Here is an 18,551-nt window from a genome sequence, read left to right as displayed (position 1 = left end):
TCTCTCTCTCTCTCTCTCTCTCTCTCTCTCTCTCTCTCTCTCTCTCTTTCTTTCTTTCTTTCTTTCTTTCTTCTTGTATGAGTATTTATCATCACATGAGTTCAGTGCCTAGAGGCCTGAAAAAAGTGTCAGATCCTCAGGACTGGAGTTACAGATGGTTGTGAGACACCATGTGGGTGCTGGGAATCAAACTGAGGTCCTGTGGAAGAGCAGCCAGTGCTGCTAACTGTACAGCCATCTCTTCAACTCCAACTGTTTTGATTTTTGCTTCAGGGGAAAACAGAGTCTCAAGAATCTAAGGGGTATATTCAGAGACATCAACTGAGTGTCAAAGCCGTACAACCTTAGTGACTGCCATCTCACCTAGAGAAAGCGAACATGTCCTTCAGTGGAGGGAGGCCCACATCTGAGGTCTAGTTCCAGCACTAACGTGCTGTGTGACTCACTAACTTCCTATGGTCTCTCACCTATCCTAGGAGAATTAGCTCCCGTCGTCTAAATGTGTCAATTTGCAGCCGGTGGGGTGGCCACAAGAAGCTACAAAGTTGGCCCAACACAAAATCATAATCCTATTTAAAACAGGAAGTTTTTCCTGACATGCAGGCACACATCATTAACCCCAGAACTCAGAAGGCAGAAGGCCAGTGGGTCTCTAAATTCAAGGGCATCCTGGTCTACATTTTGAGATCCTGCCTTCAAATAGACATCGGATTTGGAGAGGGGAGCACGTTTTGTTAAAGATTGTGTGGTTCTTCAGTGTGAACTTGTAGACAGTAACATCATGTCCAGTGTCAAAAGACTGACACACTGGTTAAGTATCAAGCTGAATTATACTCTCAAGCATAAACATGAGAATTGCTGAGTAGATGGGGAACTAAGGGTACAGCACTTGCCTGGCAGAGTAAGCTTAGCTCTGGGTTCGATTCCCAGATCCCAATGAACAAAACATATCAGCAAACTAAATTAAGCAATGCAAACGAATACAATTAAAATATGCATGACCAGGCTGGTGAGATGGCTAGCAGGTGCTTGCAGTTAAGTCTGGCAATCTGAGTTCAATCTCCAGTACCCACATGGTGTAAGAAAAGAACTGACTCCAACAAGTTATCCTCCGACCATTTCATTAGTCACAGTGTGCATGCACCCACACATATGCAAATAAACAACATTGAAAAATTAAAAACAAAATATGGTTAAAAGAATGTTTGAGATGGGGTCTTACATTTTAACCCTGCTGCCTTGGAATTCCCTGTGTAGACCAGGCTAGCCTGGAACTCACAGAGATCCATCTGCCTCTGCCTCCTGAGTTCTGGTATTAAACATTTGTGCCACCATACTGAGTCCAAAATTTCCTAAAATACATGTTTGAAAGTGTACACAGTCAGGTTTGTTTGCCTATGTTGCTTGGTTTGATACTGGAAATCAATATAATCCGTAGCAATAATGCATTAAATACAAAAATCATTTATTATGCTGGCCACAGTGGCCCAGTCACACACCGCACAGGGGACTGAGGCAGAAAGGTCACAAGTTCAAGTAGAATTGTTATCCCTGCCCTCAGGAGGTGTCAACAGCAGGAGTTCAAGGTCACCCTCGGCTGTACCCTGAGCTGCGGGCGATTCTGGGCTACAGGAAATCCCGTCACAAGCACAGGAAAAGATCAGGTCTACGTGGTAGTACACACCTATTTTGGCTTGTTTGGTTGGTTGGTTGGTTGGTTTGGCTTTTGGTTTTCTGAGGGAGGGTTTCTCCGTGTAGCCCTGGCTATACTGGAGCTCTCTGTAAACCAGACTGCACTCTAACTCAGGGATTTATCTGCTTCTGCTTCTCAAATACTGGGATTAAAGGCACACCACATCCAGTTTGTCACACACCTTTAATCCCACCGTTTGTGGAGGCAGAAGCAGATGGATCTCTGTGAGTTTGAGGCCTGTCTGATCTACATAGACAGGGATACATAGTGAGACCCTATCTGGAAAACAGAGAGACAGAGACAGATACACAGAGAGACCAAGAGAGACCATGGGGGAGGGAGAGGAATGAGGTGTCTGAGAGATGGCTCAGAAGTTAAAAGCACTTACTGCTCTTATAAGGGACCAGAATTCCCATAACCCAAGTCTCACACCTGCTTCTAACTCCAGTTCCAGCACATCTGAGGCCCTGACCTCTGATGGCATCTGCACTCACACACCCACACCCAGACACATAATTAAAAAGAATAAAAATAAATCCAAACCTTCCCATGCCATCTAGGGCTACACAGCAAAGCCACAAAAGTTACTTTAATAGATACAGAAAACATTTCAATAAAATTCAATATTTTCTTTAAAGACCTGGTACAACCGGTACTGGGGAGCCCAGTTATGATCCTAGCTCTTTGGGAGTTTTGAGGTTTGCAAATTTGAGGACACCTTAGACAGCTAATAAGACCCATCTTAAAAGGTGTGTGTGTGGGGGGGGGAGGACTGGAGAGGTAGCTCAGCAGTTAAGAGCGCTGGCTGTTTTTCCAGAGGACCCAGGTTCAATTCCCAGCACCCACTTGACAGCTCACAACTGTCTGTTCCAGGATCTGATATCTTCACACCAATGCACATAAAATAAATAAATCATTTTTTTTTAAAAAAGGTGGGGAAGGTTTGGGACACCGCTCAGTTGGAAGAGTGCTTGCTTGCTGTGCAGAAAGCACTGAATTCTGTCCATAGATCATATTAGCAACCTAGTGTGATGATGTCTGCCCCAAATCCCAGCACTCAAAGCTTCATGAGTTCAAGGTCATCCTGGGCTACTTTGGTCTGTATGAGACCACTCAAAAAGAAAACAAAATGGCGAGAGAAATACCACAGTGTGCCATACTCTTCGGCATGCAGTGAACTCAGGTTCAATCCCTGCTGAAAGGATAAATCTAGATCAAAATAAAATGCTGCTTTTTAAAAAATTTTAACTGTTGGAGATCAAACTGAGAGCCTTGAGTCTCTCATTTCAATGTAGGATCTGAGGATCAAACTCAGGCTATCAGGTTTTTGAGGCAAGCGCCGTTACCCACTGAGCCATCTTGCTGGCCCATTTTCTTTTTTTCTTTCCTTTTTTTTGGGGGGGGGGCAGGATCTCAGGTAGCCCAGGTTGGCCTTGAACTCTCTTTTAGGAGAGGATTATGCTGGACCTTCAGCCTCTGCCCCTAAGGGGTTTGGGGCTCGTGTCTGTGCCACCACACCACCTCCAACTTCTGCACAAAATCATCTTAACTGGTAAAGCTCTCGTAGGAAAAATCTCTCAATTGCACTTTAAAATTGTTTAGTATTTATTATCTCTGTTTTAGTTTCTTGAGACAGGGTTTCTCTGTGTAACCGCAGTGGCTACCTGTTGGTTTTTTTGTTTGTTTGTTTGTTTGGTTGGTTTTTTTTTTTTTTTTTCTCCGTAGCTTTGGTGCCCGTCCTGGAACTAGCTCTTTTAGACCAGGCTGGCCTCGAACTCCCAGAGATCCGCCTGCCTCTGCCTCCCGAGTGCTAGGATTAAAGGTGTGCGCTACCACCGCCGGCCGCAGTGGCTATCCTGAAACTTGGTTTACAGACCAAGTTGGCCTTGAATTTAAGAGATCCGCTTGGGGGGGGGGGCTGGAGAGATGGCTCAGTGGTTAAGAGCATTGCCTGCTCTTCCAAAGGTTCTGAGTTCAATTCCCAGCAACCACATGGTGGCTCACAGAGGTCTGGTGCCTCTTCTGGCTTGCAGACATACACACAGACAGAATATTGTATACATAATAAATAAATAAATTTTTTAAATAAAGAGAGAGATCCGCTTGCCTCTAACCCCCAGTGCTGTGGTTAAAGGCATGTACCACCACAGCCTGGCTGTTTAGCATTTATTTATTGTGTTAGTATGTGTGTGCCATGGTTCACATGTGGAGGAGGTAAGAAGGCAACTTGCAGGAATGGGTTCTTGCTTTCTACCATATAAGTCCTGGGGGATTGAAGTCAGGCTTTCAGGCTTGGAGGCAAGCCTTGTCTGCTGAGCCATCTTGCCAGCCCTAGGGGAAGAATTATCTGTAGCTAAGACGATTGTGGAGCTGTGAAAGGTTTGAAGCTTTAGTTATTTGTCTGTTTGTTTGGGGCTTTAAAAGGATCTATGTATTCTGTATTTATGTGTATATCTGTGTGCCTGTATGAGTTTATGTACCAAATGTACCAGAACCCCTAGAAGCCAAAAGAGGGTGTTAGGTCCCTTGGAAATCGAGTTGCAAATGGCTGTGAGCTGCCCTGTGGTGCTGGGAATTGAACCTGGGTCTTTCAGAGCAGGATCTGCTCTTAGCCACTAAGCCATCTCTCTAAACTCCCTGTTTTTTTGTTTGTTTTTCGAGCTGTATTTTTAGAGTCTGTCCTGGAACTAGCTCTGTAGACCAGGCTGGCCTCAAACTACCAGAGATCCGCCTGCCTCTGCCTCCCTAGTGCTGGAATTAAAGGTGTGCCCCACCTCACCCTAATTAGCCTTTTTTGTTTTAAGCATTTCTGTAACACCAGGAAATCATGACCCTTGCGATGGGCTCCCAGTCTCCACAAAAAGTGACAGATACAGTCTAAAAATTAAGAAATAAAAGTCATTCTTTGTAGATGTTTTATGTTTTACAAAAGAAAAAAGAAGAAGTAGTGGCATTTCATTTTATTTTAATAAACAAAACTGCCTGCGGATCAGAAAAGTAAAATAGCCACACTGGCCAGCCTTACAGACCAGGCAGCAGTGACACACACCTTTAATCCCAGTAGCCACACCAGCTCACCATAGAAACCAGGCAGTAGTGGTGCACACCTTTAATGCCAGAACTAGAGAGGATTGTAAGATGGGAGGAGACAGCTCTCAGACACAGTCTCATTCTGAGGTTCCCTGGAGGCAGGATCGTCATTTTCAGATTGAGGTCGAAGCAAGAGCCAGTGGCTGGCTATTTTGCTTTTCTGACCTTCATGTTGAACCCCAATTTCTCTTTCTGAGTTTTTATTAATTATGCTTCATTTGGTGCCCAATGCGGGGTCATTACAAGAAGAAAAGGAAGAAAGAAATACAAAACAAATAGCTCACAGAGAAATTATGGGGTAAATAACTAATAGGGAAATTATGCAGGAAAGAAAGAATATTAACACACTTCAGAGGGGGTTATTTCTGGTCGGAGAAGATAAACAAATCCTATTAGAGAGGACTTGGCTGTGGCCTTAAGGTTACTAATATTGTTACATTTCCAGTTTTTGTTTTGGTTTGATTTTTTTATTTCTTTTTCTTCCCTCTGTCTTTAAAACAGGATCTCTGTGTAGTTCTGGTTAATCTAGAAGTTGATATGTAGACCAGGCTAGCCTCCTAAATTTTGGGATTAAAAGTATACACCACCATGAAGGCTGTAACTACTTTTCCTTCTTTGCTCCTTCTTTGCTCTCGCTTGTTTAGATGAAGTCGCTCCTCAGTTTCTCTTGCTGTGGCAAAATACTTGAAGCTGAATGTTTATAAAGAAAAGAGTGAGGGGGCTGGAGAGATGGCTTAGAGATTAAGAGCACTGGCTGCTCTTCCAGCGGTCCTGAGTTCAATTCCCAGCAACCACATGGTGGCTCACAACCATCTGTAATGAGGTCTGGTGCCCTCTTCTGGCCTGCAGGCAAAACACTGTATACATGATAAATAAATTGAAAAAAAGAAAAGAAGAATGGGGCTGGAGAGAGATGACTGAGTGGTCAAGAGCACAGGCTGCTCTTGCAGAGGACCTGGGTTTAATTCCCAGCACCCACATAGCAGCTCGCAGTAACCCCAGTTTCACACAGATGTACGTGCAGGCAAACACCAAAGAAAGAAAAGGATGAGTGAGTTGGTTCTGCGGGCAAAGGATGCCAACCCTGACCCACCTGAGTTTGACCCCTGGCTCCCAAGTTGTCCTCTGACCTCCAGATGTGTGCCCTGGCACGTGCGTGCTGCACACGCAATTAACAAATAAAATGCAAAGACTTGAATTTTAGGAATAAAGAAAGCGCTCTGAGGGCGGTTTTGTTTCCGTTAGGGCCTCACTGTGCAGCCCTACTCACCATAAACTGCGACAATCCTCCTGCCTCAGCCTCCCTGCTGCTAGGATTACAGGCATGTGCTACCATGTCAGGCTACAAAAGAGATTTTCTTAGCTTTGCTTCGGAGGTTGAAGGTCTCAGAGTAGGTGGCCCCATCAGCTCATCCTCTAGGAGCCCCTTGGTTGGATCACAGTAAGGCAGAGAAGTGGAAATGGGGGTACCACCATGCCGTCCCTGGTGCCATGTGCTGGCTCCCTTCTGAAGGACAGGAAAGCAAAGAAAGAAGAAACTGCTGTGTTCAGAGGCCAGGCACATGGGATGGTCTTTCCACACAAAGTCTGAAAGGGGCCGGGGGTGGCCCAGTGAGACACCCTGAGTCACAGGTGGTTGTGAGCCACCTGACAGACCCCGATGACTGAAGAAATCAAACGCTCAACTGCCTGTCACTTTCCAGTCCCAAACAACGCACTCTTGAGGGAACTGGCCAGGGTCCCTGGAGGACATCGGTCCCTGCCAGCGACCTAATTACTTCCCACTAGGCCCACCTTCTTAAAGGGTCTGCCACTTCCCAGCTTAGCCCCCTAGGCCCAGCACATCCACACCTCTGTGGGCACACTGCAGCCTATCCAGACCATAGCCAAAAGAGAGAGAAAAAAAAAGAAGGCCCAGGTCTCAGTGTTTAGTTCAGGCCTCTTCAGTGTTGGTATTATACACAGGTAAGATACTTATAAAGCATTTATAATTAACCACATAAAGCATTTATTTTATTTATTTTGGGTTTTCAAGATAGGATTTCTCTGTGTAGCCATGGTTGTCCTACAACTATCTCTTATAGACCAGACTGGCTTGGAACTCAGAGATCTGCCTGCCTCTGCCTTCCCAGTGCTGAGATTAAAGGTGTGCTCCACCACCGCCCAGCGCTTTTTTTAAAAATTAATTTTAAAATGTATTACATTTAAACTTTTTGGTTTGTGTACATGTGCGCACATGTCATGGTCTACTTGTGGAGGTCATAGGACAACTTTATGGAATTTATTTATTATCCACCTTTATTGGACTCTGGAGACAGAGCTCAGTCTTTAGGCCTGACGACACATTTACCTGCTGTGCTGTCTCTCCTGCCCCACAAATAACTCACAGAAGAAGATGAATGAATACACCTGTTATCCTAGCAGAGGCAGGTGAGTCTCTGTGGGTTCAAGACCAGCATGGTCTATGTAGTAAGCCAGTGTCTCAACAAATGTCGTGTACCCAGACTGAGCTGCACAGTGAATTCAAGGTCAGCCTAGGCTACACAGCCAGAAAATCTCCAAATCAAAGAGACCACCAAACAGCTAATCCCAGCACTCGGGAGGCAGAGGCAAGGGGACTCTGAGTTTGAGACTAGCTTGGTCTACAGAGTGAATTTCAGGACAGGCAGGGCTACACAGAGAAACCCCGCCCCCAAAAAAGAACAAACCAATGAACATCAAAACCCAATAAAAACTGTCATCCCCTCCTTTGACTAAGTTCATACCATATTAGACATGCCTATGCCCAATTCATCCCCCAAATCCCTCTTTTCAGTGATGGGGACTGAGCGGGTGCGACCTGTTTTCTCCAGCAGATACTGGGGGCCATGGAGTCTCAGGTTGGGGGGGGGCCGGCCGGCCCGGCCCTGCCCAACGGGCCACTCCTTGGGACAAATGGAGCCACTGATGACAGCAAGACCAACCTCATCGTCAACTACCTACCCCAGAACATGACACAGGACGAGTTCAAGAGTCTCTTCGGCAGCATTGGGGACATCGAATCCTGCAAGTTGGTTCGGGATAAGATCACAGGTGTGGGACTCTTTCTGTGTGTGGCCTCCGGTGGCAGGCAGGGAGGAAGTACCCTTGGAAAAACTAGTGTGACCTAGATGGGGTAACTCAGGATGGATGGAGCCAAGTGGTTCTCTAGGGAACACAGATAAATTTATCCTAGGGAGGATAAATCAGAGTGGGAAGCTGGAGTCTGGCAAGGTGTGCTGGGGACACTGGGCAGACTAGAGAAGTCACTCTTCTGTCCTCCCACAGGGCAGAGCCTGGGCTATGGGTTTGTGAACTACTCTGACCCCAATGATGCAGACAAAGCCATCAACACCCTCAATGGCCTCAAATTGCAGACAAAGACCATCAAGGTGAGTGTCCCCACCCCATGTGACACCTGCCCCTCACTGTTGTCTCCGCCCCCTGCCGTCATTCCTTCTGAAGCTTTGGTTCTCTCTCTTCCTTATTGGTCACCCGGCTTTATTTCTCTGAGCCTGGTCCCTCACCCATCAGTGTGAGGGATTACTTTTATTTTACTATTCTGTGTGTATGTGTGAACAGGCACACATGTGCCCCTGTATGTGTGAACGCTAGAGCAAATGTGGGAATTGGTTTTCTCCTTTCACCTTGTGGGTCCCAGGGATCAAAATCAGATGGTCAGCCTTGGCACCAACTGCCTTTACCAGCTGAGCCACCCCCTTGATTGGAGACATTACTAACAGTAAGAAGACTTAGGGAATCTGCCAGGCCCAGGAGGTAGGACAGAGTGACCAGGACCCCACAGGCAGACCCCTCCTTGTCTTTTTCCTGGAAAAGGGGGTGGGGCCCATCTGCCATCTGGAATCTAATTAGGGACTGGGGAGGGGGTAGGATGCAGCGCCCCTCCCCCACCTTTGTGCATTGCCCCTCCCCCATGGCCTCCCTTCTCAGCAGCTGCAGCTGGGACCATGTGAGCCCAAGTTCCCTTGGGAAGAATCACCATGGAAACCCCCTCTCTGAGTTGGCCTGGGGGTGTTTGGGCTCCACCCTTCAAATCTGCTCTAGGACCCCTGGGGAGGCCAGGCTGAGGGTGCCCATCTGGCCCCCAATTTATCATGGGAACAGAAGTATAGGAATCTTTTCCTTTCCCCAGAGTGGGGGAAGGGGGGAATAATGGTACCACTGGATGAGTCTTGTACTGTAAGCTTGATCCAGAAGCCCCAGGGGCGTGAGAGTAGACCCCAGTGACTGTAAGTAAATCTGCAGGTGTGTGCAAAGCAGCAGATTGTGACTCCGCACTTGTGGGATGCAGTGACTGTGGGTGACTGCTGTGAGACGGCTGTGGGGCTGGGAGTGTGGCTCAGCGACAGAGTGCTTACCCAGCCTGCATTTCATCTGAAGCACGGACAGATGAATGATTAGGGGCGGAGCCTGGAGAGACAGCTCAGCTGTTTGTATTGCTTTGAAAACCTAACTTTGATTCCCAGAACCCCAATAAACAAGCCAGGTATGTAAAGTCAGGCATAGTGGCATATAACTTTAATCCCAGTACTCAGGAGGTAGAAGCAGGCAGATCTTTGTGAGCTGGGGCCAGCCTGGACCATATAGCAAGTTCCAGGTCAACCATAGCTATATAATGAGACCCTGCCAAAAAAAATGAAAAAGGCAGATTTGGTGGCCTTTGCCTGTAACCCCAGTACTGGAATGTGAGGCAGGTTGACCCCTGGCCTACGCACACACTCGTACTCATGCACAAGATTTGGGGACTGGGGCTCAGTTTCTGTAAGTATTGCCTATCCAGCATCCAGCATGCATGGTGGCCCGGGGTTGGCTCTCCAGCACCACATACACTGGGCCCGGTGACACAAGCCTGTGATCCCAGCATTCTAGACAAAGCAGCAAGAAGATCAGAAGTTCAAGATCATCCTTGGTTTCACAGCAAGCCTGGTTACACAAGACCATCTCAGAAAACATCAGACAAGATGACTGTGAGTGTGTGGAACCTGGTGTTCGTGTGACGCGTGCTTCGTGACACCACAGTTCCTGTTGTGGCTTCCAGGGTGCACAAGGGGATGTGTCTGTTGCAACAAGATATCGTATGGCTTGGTGTGGTTGTGTGTGTGTGTGTGTCGGCCTGGACCAGGTTTGTGGGCTATGCTGTGGGGTTGGCATGCTGTCAGCACCTGATGGTTTTCTTACTCTAGTTCTGGAGGGCACAATATTGTCAGTAGGGCTGTGACTTTATGAGACAGCCTCTTGCTGGTTTTGTCACGACTATGTTGGTCAGGCCTGAATGTTGTTGCCCTGGCAGATTTGGGCCAAAATGGTTTTAGCTACTTGGATGCCCAGGTTCCATCCTGGTGTGGGGGGTACAAGAAGAACACCAAAGCCCATCCGAGTATGAGTGACAGTTCACAATGCTGGAAACCCAGAGTAAACTGCACAGCCTGCAGGCAGCTGCACAGGTTGGAGAGCATCCTTCCAGGTGCCCAGGTGGCCTAACCTTCTTCCAGGCAGCTCGGCTGGTTTCTGCTTCTCCCAGGCCAGGTCTCAGCGTCTTCCTGCAGCTCTGTTCTGCAAGTCTCAGAGGAACGCTCAGCTTTATGGCTCACTCTAGTAGGGAGGGGCCTGCTGAGTCTGGTCAGTTTCAGGGACTTCCTGAGGCTGGTTTGAGTTATTTATCTTCCTGCTTGAGAAGCTTCTGGAAGGATGGGATGTTTCAATCTCTGAGAAAACTGTAACACTACTTGACCTCTTGTGCTCTTCCATTCTGCGCATTGTCTGCCCCTCTTCCTCAAAGACCTCTGAGCCTCAGTGGGGGTGACTGTAGGTGTCCACCTGTGGCTAAGAAACAGGCCACCATGCCACAGTAAGTCACTTGTTCTCAGGAGCTTCACAGTCATGAGTGGAGGGTGACAACAGTGATCTATGGTGTCACCACACGTTTAGAAGGCCGTCTGACGGGCACATCACATCCATCTAGAAGAACCATACAAGTCACCTCCCCAGACACAGGTGTCTGGTTTATAGTACCAGACGTACTTGTACGTCTCTTGTGGAGCTGGCCTTAAGTCCAATTGAATGGCTATTGTTCTTGCCCATATTGACTGAGCAACTACTGCACAATCAGGCCCATGCTGCCTTGTGCGTCAGTATTTCAGCACACAGGGTCCACAGCCACTCAGGAATGTTGAGGACAGTACCCCACCAGCAGCCTGCATGTGGCCCCTTCTGGCACTGTGTGAGCAGGCAGCAGATGGGAGCTTGCAGTCCAGTCCCAGCTTAGTTTCCCTATGGCCTACAGTTGGAGCACGAACTGCGGTGTCTCTAGCAACAGGGTGCCATGTTTAGTCCTGGCATACAACCGACAGCAGGAGCAAAGACTTCAGCTTGTGGAACCTCAGGGGCTTTCCCATCAACAGCTCACAGGGAGGTAGCCCAACCTTGGTTCTAAAATTTTCATTCAGTGACCTTAAGGCCTCTGGGAGTGTCCTTTGGGATTTTTTTTTTTCAGTGAATCAAGTCCCATAGTGTTGTGAGGTAAGTAGCAGGCAGGGTCATGGCACCTGGTTGTCTGTCTCTCCAGTGTCTTTCCAAATCTGCAAACCCTCAGAGGTTAGCATTATGTCACCTGTTAACAAAGCTTTTTTCAGATACTACACAGGACAAGGCAACATCCCAAACCCCCATCGCACAACTTTTGTGGGGTTACAAAGACAACCATGGTGAAGCACTCTGAAAGTCTGCTGTCACCTGTTCTCAGCAAGTGCCAGGTGATCTCAGGAGTTCACAACTAGGAAGACACCAAAGTCAAACATAAATAAGCAAATAAGCAAGGTCTAAAACAGCACAGAAAGGTTCCATCCAAGCCGGGTGGTGGTGGCGCACACCTTTAATCTCAGCACTCGGGAGGCAGAGACAGGCAGATCTCCGTGAGTTTGAGGCCAGCCTGGTCTACAGAGCTAGTTCCAGGACAGGCAAAAAAAAAAAAAAAAAAAAAAAAAAAAACAGACAAAGAAAAAGAAAAAAAGAAAAAGGTTCCATCTATTTGTATCAGCTGCTTCCTTCACAGATCAAGGCTGGGTACAAATCATGGATAGGAGACACTAATGTAATTAGCTCTCTGTAACCCTCGGTCACTCTGTCTGAGCCATTACCTTTCCATATCCCAGAGCTCTTCCACAGAGCCATCCTACATCTCTCCACCCTAACCAAGTCAGTGGCCTGTCTTAGTCTGCTCAGACCTACTCAGGGCCACAGGTGAATGTGGTCCAGGTTTCCCCTGCTGCACCCGCAGGCTCCCTGGGTTGGCATAGTGGCTGTGGCCTCCCCATTCATCATTCCTGGCTGTTCAAGAAGTTCCTGACTGAGCAAACCATTTCCACCCCTAACATAACCTTTTGCTGGAGAGAAATGTACACTCCTTAGTCGGGAGGGGGGGATAATCACCCAACCTCCTTAGTCTGGGGAGGGGGATAATCACCCAGCCCTGGGGCAAGCTTGACCGTCCTCTCTTGTTCCATCACGGTTCTGTGAACTGCTCCTCAGGCTCACAGCCTTGCAGAAGCTCCTCAGCACACAATCTGTCTCTGTCAGTCTTTTGCTTAGGAGCTCCAGCTTGCCACAAAACCTGCTACATCTGTTTCTGAGTAGCCAGAAGGCCTCTGCCTCTGCCTTACGTTTTCCGGCCCCCTCTAGGTTGTTCTTTTACTTATGAACTTCCTTTCCATGCTGGTCTAAGTCACTGAGCTGTACCAAAGCCTTTCCTACCCCACACAGCCCCACCAGAGAGCTCAGCAGAACCACTAAAGCTCCACACCAGCCTCCAGGTCCCCGCTGGATCAATCTTTCCCCTAACTCCTCTGTGAACACAGTTCCAGCTGGCCCAGTGGACTGGGGTTCCAACACAGCTTCTCTTGCTCCTGGTTCCCTCACGAGTGCCTCTCCCTCCTCAATTGCCCTCCATTCCCGGACATTTATGGGGACCCCAAATGGAGATTATCCTAATACGTCAGTCTGTCTGGGACTGCTTTCTCTCACGCCGTCTCAGGGTGTGCAGCCTCTCTGCCTGATGGAGGGGTGAGGCGCTACATGACTCAGTTTCCTGCCTCCACAGCAGTCTGACTGCTCCCATCCCTTCTCCTGTCCTACAACCTCACAAACCCAGGCTGTGATAGGCTCTTTCATTGCTGGCTTTCAAGTCCTCCTTGACTTCAGAAGTTCGAGTACTGAGTATTCCAAGTCACACCAGCTTCTCATACTGGATCACTGGAAGGCCCCTCTGTACATCAGATCACAGATTCCCCTATTTTCCGACTAAAGTTTGGACATGTGGGGTATCTTCTATCTCTTTTCCACCTCTCTCTGGCCCCTCCTTTATCTAATTTTCTTGCCAAATCCGAGGCTGACGAGGAGGCTGCTGCTGTTTCTTCCCTTTCTTGTTGTGATTGTCTTTACACAGACAAGCTCCTGCTAGGCCGCCATCTCAGTCTCAGGCCATGGACTACACACAGCAGTGGCCAGGCAGCCTCTGCTGGGCATTCTTAGATCCGCACTCGCCTTAAAGATGGCAAATTTTCCTCTGAACTTTTAACTGTCTTCAGAGCACCTCCATATACTCCTGTGGTGCCCTCTGCCTAGCAAGCAGGCATTGCCACCCCATACCTCATAGATGAAGACTGCCGTCCTGGGCTTCCTCCCCCAGACCTTGTTTCCCTGTCTCTACCCAGAGCAAGAACTATGCAACTGCTCTCGCCGCACACAGCACACAGAAGACAGCTCTATTGGAATTTCCTCCCTGGAGGCTCCCCTTAGGTTGCTCAGTCTGCTGCGTGCATGTCTTGCTACCCATAGCTAAGACTGCACTCACTCTGCCCCAACTCACCTCTGCTTCTGCTGTGTCCCTATCCAGGAGGGACACAACACACATGTCTACTCACCCACATAGGGAACCCATGGCAGACCAAACTACAGAGACCACCAATGTCCAACTTGGTGAATCAATGAGTTACTTACAGCAGCAGAAATGACTCAAAGATGGCTGCATCGCCAAGGCCCACCCCTGCATGGATGGGAACCTGGAGCACACTGCACAGCCTGCAGGCAGCTGCACAGGTTGGAGAACATCCTTTGCAGGCGCCTCAGCTGGTCTAAACCTCAGTGTCTTCCTGCAGCTCTGTTCTGCAAATCTCAGAGGAACTCTCAACTTTTATGGCTTACTCTAGCAGGGAGGGGCCTGCTGATTCTGGTCAGTTTCAGGGACTTCCTGAAGCTCGTTTGAGTTATTTATCTTCCAGAAGGATGCAATGTTTAGTCTTAGAGGAAACCAGTACACCAGTGTGTAAAGTACTTCCTGCAGAGGCCTGAGGACCTAACTTTAAATCCCCAGGGCGCAGGTAAAGACAGGCTTGGCTGTGGGCACCTGCAAAGAGGACCGCAGACAAGGGACTCTGGAGGCTGACAGGCCAGGTGCCCTGGTATCCGCAGTGGCACACGAGAGACCAAGGTGGGGAAAGTGAGGACCAGCACTATGGCTGTCCTTCTCTCACACACTGTAGCATTGCGAGTAGCTAACTCCGTACACAGACTTAAGAAAGACAGGGAGATGCCACCCCTAGCTGGGTGTGGTGGCTCATGTCTATAATTTCGTCACTCAAGGCTGAGGCAGGAGGGTTGCTGTCTAGGACTCCATAGCAAGACCAAAACTCACCATTCCAAACTGGGCACAGAGGCACATGCCTCTAGATCGTGAGCTCTGTATCTCTGTGAGCAGGCCAGCCTGGTGTACACAGAGTCCTCCAGACTCCCCCAGCTCGAGGCTGTCTCAGCCCGACCCTGTCTCAGAAACATTGACCACAGCAGCTACAGATAATGATCAAAGCCCTCCCAGCCCCCGCTGGAGTTAGGAACCTCAAACACTCAACTGCAGTTCTTATTTGTGTGTTTAGTCCTAGCATACAACCGACAGCCGGAGCAAAGACTTCACAGTTTGTAGGGCCTCGCTGGCCAACAACTCACAGGGAGGTAGCCCACCCTTGGTACTACAATTTTCATTCAGTGGCCTTAAGGCCTCTGGGAGTGTCCTTCAGGATTTTTTTTTTTGAGAAAGGCTCTCGCTATATAACCCTGAGTGGCCTGAAGTATGCCGTGTAGACCAAACAGGTCTGGAAAACACGAGGATGTGCCTGCTTCTGCCTCTGGAGTGCCGGGGTGACAGGAGTGTGCCGCCACACCCGGCTAATAGGGGAAAAGGTGAAGGTGGCTTCCACTTGTTCCTTGTGACAGCCCGGGTCCTAATTAGTTACTTCTTTTTCAGAATTTCATTACATTTACTTAGTTTGGTGTGTGTGGAGGCCAGAGGACAACTTTGGGAGCCAGTTCTCCCTTCCACCCTTTGAGACTGAGAGATCAAATTCAGGTCCTCAGGCTTGGTGGCAAGCACCTTTACCCGCTGACCCATTTCAACAGCCCCTAATTAGGTATTTGTAATGAAGCAATACAGCTTCACAATGCATCTCCCCGAACAAATGCCAGCCATGACAATGGTCCATATCTCCCTCAGTTTAGAGGTTTGAATAGAAGCAGCAGAAAGCAGACCTCGCAGGAGGGAAGGGGAGGGGTGCTCACAAACCTACCACCACAGACTGGTCACCCCATTGACACTTGTGGGCGGGGCCTCAGTACCCAGTCTCCAGGGCATTGATAAGGACACAATGAGTGGGGTTCCAGAATACTCTGTGAGCAGACTTTTCTTCCCCACTCCACAATGCTCCCCAGTGTCCCGTGCTCTGAATGGCTGAGTCGGTCAACTTGCGAGCAGCTGCAGAGTTGGTGAGATATGTCCTCTAGTGACACAAATGGAATGACCTTACCAGAATGGGTACAAATCCCAAGCCTGAGCAAAGCACCTGAGCTAGGGTCCTAGCAGGCTAGTGAGAGGGTGCAGTGGATGGGAGGAGCTTGCTGCCAGACCTGATTACTGAGAGCCACGTGGTATAAGGATAGAGCTGACATGACACACCCCAGAGGTCCTGTGACCGCTACACTCACACACGCACACACAAAACAAATTAGTGTTGAAAAACAAAAAGCTGAGAATCGAGGAAGGTAAGAAGGACATTTCAAATTTTGAACTGGCAGAAAAAGAGGGAAGAGTGTTTCTGTGGGGTGGGGTTGAGGCCTCAGTCTCATTCTGTGGCTCAGCTGGTCTTGTGCTCCAGATAGACAGTCATTCCATCGAATCCTCCAGTGTTGGTTTACAGCCACGAGCCACCAAGGCCAGCACGAAAGGACTTTCCAGCATCAAAAACAGCCAGTGCAAAAGTCCTGAGGCCGGATGTGCCTGGCTAAAAGAAAGGAAGGAAGGAGGGGGAAGTAAGAGGAGGTAAAAGTGGAGAGGTGACCTGGTCCAGTGCGAGGCCTGTGGACACGGAGCTTAGAGGTTGGAGCTGTGGTTTAGTAGTAGAGCAAGTCCCTGACATCGGTCCTCAACCCCCCCCCCCACCTTCCTAAGCTCCTCTCTGACCGCTGCAGCTAGGCATTGCACATGCACACACATGTGCACACTCAGGTGTAATTTAGAGCTGTTTTCATTTTGGGGGGCTGAAGAGATGGCTCAGCAGTTAGGAGCACTGACTGCTCTGCCAGGAACTGAGATTCAATTCCCAGGCCCCACGTGGCAGGCAGCTCACAACTGTTTGTACCTCCAGTTGCAGGGAAGCCAGGACTCGCTCTCTGGCCCTTGTCGGTACTGTGTGTACACAATGCACACTCTTACCTGTAGGCAAAACACTCATACACATAAAAAAAACAAACACCAGACAGTGGTGGTGCACACCTTTAATCCTAGAATTTGGGACACCAGACAGTGGTGGTGCACACCTATAATCCCAGAATTTGGGAGGCAGAGACAAGTGGATCTCTGCAAATTCGAGGCCAGCCTGGTCTATAGAATGAGTTCCAGGACAGCCAGGGATTCACAGAAATCCTATCTCGAAAAAACAATAATAATGCAAAATAAACTTTTTTTAAAAAAAATAAAAGTGTAGTTTTTAAGCTGAATGTGATGGCATGCACCTTTAATCCCAGCACTCAGGAGGCAGAGGCAGGTGAGTTTCTGTGCTTGAGGCCAGCCTGCTCTACAGAGTGAGTTCCAGGACAATCAGAGCTACATAGAAAACAACATAGCTTAAAAAAAAAAACAAAACCAGAATGTTAAAAATTTTGGACAGGGTCTCAATGCAGCCCTGGCTGTCTTGGCCCCAGGAGATACCCGATCTGCTTCTCAGTGCTGGGACTGAGGCCTGGGCCATCACACTTAAGGCAGAGGCCGGGAAGAGCCTGGTTAGTGTGCGGGGTGCCCTTTGGCTGCTGTGTAGAACAGAGCATCAGCGTGGGAACTGTAGCGTCAGTAGCAGTGGCCTTTGAAGGGGAGGAAGTGTAGAACGGGAGGCACATATCAGGGATTGGCAGTTTTTCCATTTTGATTTTTTGTCTGAAATAGTCAATTATCATCTACCCTATTTTTCTTGTATTTTAATTACATTTAAATTTTTATTTTATATACATGTGTGTATGATACACAGGTCAGAAGGTGGGCTCTTTAGGCATGAGGATATGGAAGGCAGAGAACAGCTTGCAGAAGCGAGTCCTCTCCTTCTACCCTGTGTGACCCGAGTATTGAACTCAGTGGACAGGGTTGGCAGTGAGCACCTTTGCCTGATGAGCTCTCCTGTGGGCCCTGTGTTTTAATTATTATTTTTTAATTTTATGATTATTATTTTTATTATTTTTAAGACAAATGTGAGTTGGATCCTTTTGGTTTGAGTTTGCAAAGATTATAAGTCTGTTACAGTTTTCAGGGGTGATAATTCCCACCCACCTCATCCCTCCCCACCCCTAAAAGGCACAACTTATATTTACAGCTCTGGGCTCAGTTCACACTGCACATGGGTCTGAGAAACAGGGGCAGGTCCTTTGAGGAATGACTGTTTCCAGCCAAGCCCCTGCTGCACCCCACCCCACCCCCACCGCCTTTGCTGGTTTGCTTTGTTTTAAGTGTTTTGTCTGAGATAAGTTCTCAACCACACAACCCTGGACGTCCTGGAACTCACTCTGTAGACCAGGCTGGCCTCAAACTCACAGGGGTCCACCTGCCTCTGCCTCTGAGTGCTGGGATTAAAAGCATGTGACATCACTCCTGGCTCTCCCAAACTTTTTCTTTTCTGAGACCCAGAACCCGGCAGGACCCATAAGCTGATGCTGGCAGCTGGTGAAGCTAGGGGTTGCCTGGCCCCTCCTAGAGCCGGGATGACAGGTGTGCACCAGAACATCAAACTTATCGTTTTAGATAAAAAAGTTATTATTGTTATTGTGGGGAGTGTGCACACACATGCTGCTGTGTGGATGTGGAGGTCAGAGGATGCTGGGAGCCGGTTTTCTCCTCCACCGTTGGTTGGTACCAACTCAGGTTCTCATCTTCCACAGCAGGCCATTCACCATGGAGCCATCACCATGGCTGCCTGGTTACTTCTGGGTTCACTTTGTTTTCTTATGTGGGTGTGGGAATCCAGCTCAGGGACTCAGTCTGGGGCAGCAAGCCCTTTACCAACGGAGCCATCTCCCCAGCCTTCAGTTTGTTCTTTTTTTTTTTTTTTTCGTTTTTTTTTGAGACAGGGTTTCTCTGTGGCTTTGGAGCCTGTCCTGGAACTAGCTCTTGTAGACCAGGCTGGTCTCGAACTCACAGAGATCC

General features: G+C 48.5%; 1 protein-coding gene across 3 annotated transcripts in view; it reads left to right on the top strand.

The window, feature by feature from the left end:
* The window catches only part of Elavl3 (ELAV like RNA binding protein 3), a 34,530-nt gene that overhangs the window by 8,126 nt on the left and 7,853 nt on the right, over nt 1–18,551 (top strand). For 2 of the 3 annotated variants that reach the window (XM_005346940.2, XM_005346938.2), the window contains exons 2-3: nt 7,636–7,855; nt 8,090–8,193. In XM_005346940.2, the coding sequence (XP_005346997.1) occupies nt 7,636–7,855; nt 8,090–8,193 (324 nt within the window). The remainder of the gene's footprint in view (nt 1–7,635; nt 7,856–8,089; nt 8,194–18,551) is intronic. The other variant, XM_005346939.2, reaches the window with a different exon arrangement.

Source organism: Microtus ochrogaster, chromosome 5, assembly GCF_000317375.1.
Source record: "Microtus ochrogaster isolate Prairie Vole_2 chromosome 5, MicOch1.0, whole genome shotgun sequence".
Taxonomy (NCBI): Eukaryota; Metazoa; Chordata; class Mammalia; order Rodentia; family Cricetidae; genus Microtus; species Microtus ochrogaster.
The sequence above is the reverse complement of the archived record's forward strand: the minus strand, read 5'-3'. Positions and strand labels throughout refer to the sequence as shown.